The following is a 6,857-nucleotide window of genomic DNA, read 5'->3' as shown; positions in this document are numbered from 1 at the left end:
TAAACAAACCCTCCCCCCCCCCAGCAGCGACAGCGAGGCCCGCGCAGCTGCGGGCCTACCAAGCCCCCCCCACCGCAACGGCTGCGCGGCACCATTTCCAGTGATTGCCCCAAATGTGCAGGGAAATCTCCCTGCCCCCCCAAGTTCCCCCGATGTGCGGATTTAGATATTCGCACGGAGGGGGCATGTTGAGAATTATTATAACTGGATTTACAGAAGTTAAATACTGCAGTGAAGCACAGGTAGCAGGCTAGTACTTTGAATAAACCTTTGTTGGTCTTAAAGGGGCCATGGGACTCCCAACTTTCTTCTGCTGCTTCAGACCAGTACAGCTGCCCCACCTGGTCTGAAAGGTGCCACTGGACTCAGACTTTGTTCTTGTTTTAAAATGGTTATTAAAATGTATACCACCTAAGTTAAAACCTGCTTATACCAGTTTAAGCCAGTTCAGAATAAGCCAGGACAGGTATTTGGGGTGGGTGGGTGAGTGAAGCTGACGGTCAGTAGCTGCCTTACTGAAGAGAGCGGACAACAGGAATAATTTCGTCACTCAATAAGTAATTCAGCTGTGGATGTCGCGGTGGCCCGGGAGCACAGATAACTTGGAAGGGGTCTGAGCAGATTCAAGGGACGCCAAAGGCATTCTTGGCGACTAAAGACAGCCTCCCTAGTCAGGGACGCCCCACCTCTGAATACCAGTGCGAGTGGGTGACATCAGGGCCAGGCCTTGGTCCCGGTGCCCTGTCGATTGGTCTTGGTTGCCAACTGGGACTACATGGACCACTGGCCTGATCCAGAAGAGTATCTCTTGCATTCTTATAAGCAGGGGTCATTTCCTGCGGGAGCGCACAGGAGTGGAGCTCCGGCAGTAAGGAGCCCAGGGGGCGGGCACATGCAACAAGCCCTGCCCCCTGCTCCCAGCAGCTCTCAGTTGGGCCACAAGGAGCAAGAAGCCACCAGGTAAGTTGCAGAGCCCCCAAACACACCTGCCTTCAGGTATAAGCTCTCCCTCCTCTGTGAGGGCAGATCTGCACATCCCCGCCCCATAGCTAGCAATCCCAAACAGTCCAGTGGCACCTTTAAGACCACGTTTTATTCAGGTACAAGCTCTCCCTCCACTTTGAGGGCAGATCTGCACTCCCCCCCCCCATAGCTAGGAATCCAAAATAGTCCAGTGTCACCTTTAAGACCATGTTTTATTCAGGTACAAGCTCTGCCTCCTCTGCGAGGACAGATCTGCACGTCCCCCGTCCCCCCCAGTAGCTAGCAATCCAAAACAGTCCAGTGGACCCTGAGCGGTGGGTGTTTCCTTCTGACACACTTCCGGTGATGTCAGGGGGTGTGGCATATGCAAATAAGTTATGCTAATTAGTTATGCTAATGAGCTCCTGCAGCTCTTTTTCTACAAAACGACCCCTGCTTATCAGCATATCCCAAAGATGCCCGTGCTCATGCTTTGGAGCATCCCCGGAGGGAGGCATTCTAGAGAGCAAGCATCTGTCGGCCGGCACGATAACACCGATTTCTCGCTGACGCTCTTGGGATTTTTGTTTTCCAGTGCAAGAAGAAGCACACCCTGGTGTGCCCAGACTTCTCCAAGAACGGAGTCTGTCCCAAGGGGTCCCAGTGCAAACTGCAGCACCTTCGGCGGAAGGGCCGTGCCTGGCAGACCAGCCCCGGAGACCCCTGCCAACATGAGTGTTCGGCGCCAAAGCAGGCACGCCTTGCGGAGCAGAGAACAGGGTAAGGAGGTGCCACCACCGGGGAGCTGCCATCTTTTCTCCTCTTTCTAAGAGCCAGTTTGGTGTAGTGGTTAGGATGGTAATCTGGGAGAACCAGGTTTGATTCCCCACTCCTCCACATGCAGCCAGCTGGGTGACCTTGGGTCAGTCACAAGTTGTCTCAGAGCTCTCTCATCCTCACCTACCTCACAGGGTGTCTGTTGTGGGGAGAGGAAGGGAAGGAGATTCTAAGCTGCTCTGAGACTTGGCGTGAATGGCGGGGGACAAATTTAACCTCCTCCTCCTCTTCCTCCTTCTCCTCCTTCCAGTGGTTAAATGCGCAGACTCTAATCTGGGAGAACCGGTTTGATTCCCCCACTCCTCCACTCACAGCTGCTGGATGACCTTGGGCAAGCCACAGTTCTGGCACGGCTGTTCTTGAAAAAGAGCAGTTTCTGTCAGAACTCTCTCAGCCCCACCCGCCTCACAGGGTGTCTGTTGTGGGGAGGGGAAGGGAAAGGAGTTTGTGAGCTGCTCTGAGACTCCGAGTGAAGGGTGGGGTATAAATCCAATCTCCTCCTCCTCCTCCTCCTTCTGTTCAAGTGGGTAGCCTTGTTGGTCTGAAGCAAAAGTGTGCATGCACATGAAACTTTATACCCAGGATTAAACTTTGTCGGCCTTAAATGTGCCCACTGGACTCAGACTCTGTTCCAAGTTTTAGATGGTTTGTAGAAAGTCCCGGCTTCTTGGCAGGGGTGGAGTTAAAGTTAGGGGTAGGCCGGGACTGCAGTCTCTTTTTCCATAAACGGCCGTGTTCCCAGCCCAGTCTGCCTTTCTTAATACGGCGCATAAGAGAAGCCAATGCTGGATCAGGCCAGTGGCCCATCCAGTCCAACACTCTGTCTGTCACACAGTGGCCAGAAATACCAGGTGCCATCAGGAGGTCCAGCAGTGGGGCCAGGACACCAGGAGCCCTCCCAGTGTTGCCCCCCTCCAAGCACCAAGAATACAGAGCATCCCTTGCCCCAGACTGAGAGTTATGTCAGGTGGCCCTGTCATTAGTCTGGAATGTGGAGGGGTGCCCTCCCGTTTTCTGTCTCAGCTCTCCCTGGCTCACCAACTGTTTGCTGTCATGCTTGACCTTGTAGATGCTCCAGCTGCAGTTTTCTCGGCTGGGAAAGTTAACGGCTTTTTAGCTTGGCCTGCTTGCTTTGCCCCCGTGCGCGAGATGTATCCATTGGCTTATGCTTACCGGGGGGGATGTTTTGATTCTAGTATAAATCAGAAGCCCTTCTATAGGCAGCCATTCCTGACACAAGCTGTAAATGTGTCTTTAGTACTGGATTTATCAATACACAGTTATCTTCTTATGAAGCCCTGTGTTGAGTAACCTGACTAGGGACCCTGACAAATTGTCTATCTATACCTTGTGGCTAATAGCCACTGATGGACTGCTCCTCCATATGCTTATCCGATTCCCTCTTGAAGCCGTCCATGCTTGTAGCCACCACCACCTGACTTCCACGTGTTCATCACTCTTTGGGTGACGAAGGACTTCTTTTTGTCCGTTCTAACGTGACTGCTCAGCAATTCCATGGAGTGCCCAGGAGTGCCCATGTAAGTCTTTGTCTGCCTCCAGTGGCACCCAGTCTGTTTCTGGGTCCCGTGCAAGGTGCTGGAGTTAAGAACATAAGAACATAAGAGATGCCAATGTGGGATCAGGCCAAAGGCCCATCCAGTCCAACACTCTGTTACACAGTGGCCAGAAATACCAGGTGCCATCAGGAGGTCCAGCAGTGGGGCCAGGACATTAGAAGCCCTCCCACTGTTGACCCCCCCCAAGCACCAAGATGACAGAGCATCCCTTGCCCCAGAGTCCCTATCTATACCTTGTGGCTAATAGCCACTGATGGACCTTTCAGGCTCGACAGTTTGGGACCAGCGTAACGTAAGGATCGCCTCATGCAGTGCAAGCCTGCCAGAGCTCTGTGGTCATCCTCTGAGCCACTCCTTCAGGTGGTCCCGCCTTCTGCGGCGAGATGGATGGGAGGATGAGACCAGGGCCTTCTTGGTGTGGCACCCGGGTTACGGAGCTCTCTCCCCAGAGAAACTGGTCTGTCCCCTTCGGTCACTGTCTTCCACCATACTCCGAAAATCTTGCTGGCTGCTGAGGTCCTACTGGACACAAATCTAGCGGTCTTTCACCAGCGAGTGAAGACTTTTTTTGTTCTGCCTGGCATTCACCTGGGTTCTGGCCACTGCGTGACACAGAGTGTTGGGCTGGATGGGCCATTGGCCTGATCCAACATTGGCTTTTCTTCTGTTCTTATGTCTGGGGCAAGTGATGCTCTGTATTCTTGGTGCTTCGGGGGGGGGGGCAACAGTGGGAGGGCTTCTAGTGTCTTTCACACCACCTACTGCCTGGTCCTTTCAACTGGAGATACCAAGGATTGAACCTGGGACCTTCTGCATGCCAAACAGATGTTCTACCACTGAGCCACACACCCTTTCTATGCCTCTCCGGGGTCTCAGGTGGAGGTCTTTCACACCACGTCCTGCCTGGTCCTTTCAACTGGAGATACCAGGGATTGACCTGGGACCTTCTGCATGCCAAGCAGATACTCCGCCACCGAGCCATTGTGGTCTTTCCCATCACCTCCTGCCTGGTCCTTTTAACTGGAGATGCCAGGGATTGAACGTGGGGCCTTCTGCATGCCCAGCAGGTGCTCTGCCACTGAGCCACATCCCCTCGCCATACATTGCTCACAACCTGTTCTCAGCTGACCAATAAGGTGTCTCTGGGATCCTAAAGTAATACTCATTAGGTAAGAAATAGTAAATGCAGGGCTATTTTTGGGCAGGAACGCACAGGAACGGAGTTCCGGCTGGCTCCCGAGTTGGCCACGCCCAGCAGGAACTCATTAGCATAATAGGCCACACCCAAGAGCAGACACTCATTAGGATTGGCTACATTAGGGGTGTGTGGCCTACCATGCAAAGGAGTTCCTGCTACAAAAAAGCCCTGGGTTTTGACAACAAACAAGGTAAACAGAATAAGAAGCAAAAGGTGGGTGTGGCTGGATGAGCACACTTCTGGGAACATGGGAATGCGGCCTAATAGGCTAATGAGCTGTGCTGTCAGGGGTGTGGCCTAATAGGCTAACGAGTTTCTGCTGTTGGGTGTGGCCTATTATGCTAATGAGTTCCTGCTGGGCTTTTTCTACAAAAAAAGCCCTGAGTAAATTTATTACAGTCATCGACCAGTACACAGTAAAAGAAGTAAAACCCCAAACTTAAAACATTTCTGTTCCCTGTACAGGAATATAATATTTGTAAAATACATAAGTAAACCACTAATAACCCTCAAATATTAAGCGATGTAACTTAAACTACTTATAAAACCATCTCTAATGACTTATCCATATTTCCCTCAGCTTAATTGCCAGCCAGCCATACCTAGCAGTTCTGAAGGTGACATCTCTGTTTCTACCAGCGAGCATTTTCTTGAAGGGGCTTTTTTGATCCTTCCCTGGGAAACTAGAAATCGCTGGCGCTACCAATGCCTCCCGAATCTGTTTATAGATTTTACAGTCAAAAATCTCACGGCTTAATGCCTCCACACTCCCGTCCCCACATGGGCGTAGGCATTCTCCTAAAGGTGTCTTCTTATATTTGCCTTCCGGTACTGCAGTAGGCAGCACATCGTATCTTAGCAGAGTGAAAGCCCTCTTGGTGTTTAACCATGCCGGCCACATGACCACGGAAATGTCTTCGGACAGCGCTGGCTCTTCGGCTTTGAAACGGAGATGAGCACCGCAACCCTAGAGTTGGACTCGACTGGCTATAGAGCAAGGGAACCTTTACCTTTAAACTGTTAACATAAGGCACCAATAAGGGCCTATTGAGGGTGTGCTGGGGTGACCAAATACCTCCAACAGGCCTCCAAGGACAGGGGAGGGAGGCCGGACACCTTCTCCTCCCTCTCTGAGGCTGCCGACCCCGGGGCTGCCTCTCCGCAATGCCAGGGCCTCCCTTGGAGCGCAGTCGAGAAACATTCCAGCTCTCAGCAAAGATTTCTGAAGGCCGGTAAAGCCTGACATATTCCCACAGGGGCCCTCTCCATTTCTGCCTCGGGGTGGGCGTCACACCATGTCCTGTCCCCTACAAGCTGCTAAGTTGTTGCCACCTCGGGAGGGGTTGCTTTTCATCAGCCTCCAGCTTATCTGCTGCTGGAGCTTAGGGGGCAGCTGAGAGCCCACGGAGCGGACAGGCCTCCCCATAAATCTTCTCCTACCGAGGAGGACGAGGAGGACGCTTGCCAAACTGTAGATAAGGCCACTGTAGTCACGTACCTCCTTTGGAACCCGGCCCCGGGGAGATGCAGGGCCAGAGGAGGGGGCTGGGGGGGCGCGGGCACTGCCCGGGTGGACAGCTGAGCTCTCCCAGGTGAGGACCCACTTGGTTGAGTGGGCGTGTGGGCAGCTCCTTCTGTTTCAATGGGGGAAAACCCCTCCCAGTTCTGTGCACCAGCGGATAATGTCTGTGCGCGTATAATTTTGTGACCAGTATAAACGCTCCACGGACACACGAAGCTGCCTTATACTGAATCAGATCAGGGGTCATTTCGTAGAAAAAGAGGTGCAGGAGCTCATTAGCATAACTTATTTGCGTATGCCACACCCCCTGACATCACCGGAAGTATGTCAGAAGACAACACCCACCGCTCAGGCTCCACTGGACTGTTTTGGATTGCTGGCTATTGGGGGGGGGGACATGCAGATCTGTTCTTGCAGAGGAGGGAGAGCTTGTACCTGAATAAACCTTGGTCTTAAAGGTGCCACTGGACCAGTGTTCCCTCTAAGCTGAGTTAGTGTGAGCTAGCTCACAGTTTTTTAGCCTCCGGGTCACATATTTTTGTCCTAGCTCTAGAAGGATGGCTCCAGTGCAAACTAATTTATGCAGTAACCAAATTGCCCGCTCACAACCTTAATGCCATTAGCTCACAAAGTAGAATTTTTGCTCACAAGACTCTACAGCTTAGAGGGAACATTGCACTTGACTGTTTTGGATTGCTAGCTATGGGGGGGGGGAACGCGCAGATCTGCCCTCACAGAGGAGGGAGAGCTTGTACCTGAA

The 6,857-nt window shown here is 52.4% G+C and overlaps 1 protein-coding gene across 1 annotated transcript in view; it reads left to right on the top strand.

Moving 5' to 3' along the window:
• Positions 1 to 6,857, top strand: part of ZC3H3 (zinc finger CCCH-type containing 3) — a gene marked incomplete at its 5' end in the record, with an annotated part of 348,088 nt that overhangs the window by 278,629 nt on the left and 62,602 nt on the right. Inside the window, one exon of the mRNA XM_015418106.1 lies at positions 1,559 to 1,743. Coding sequence (XP_015273592.1) covers positions 1,559 to 1,743 — 185 coding nt within the window. The remainder of the gene's footprint in view (positions 1 to 1,558; positions 1,744 to 6,857) is intronic.

Source organism: Gekko japonicus, unplaced genomic scaffold, assembly GCF_001447785.1.
Source record: "Gekko japonicus isolate JY-2015 unplaced genomic scaffold, Gekko_japonicus_V1.1 scaffold1481, whole genome shotgun sequence".
NCBI lineage: Eukaryota > Metazoa > Chordata > Lepidosauria > Squamata > Gekkonidae > Gekko > Gekko japonicus.
The sequence above is the reverse complement of the archived record's forward strand: the minus strand, read 5'-3'. Positions and strand labels throughout refer to the sequence as shown.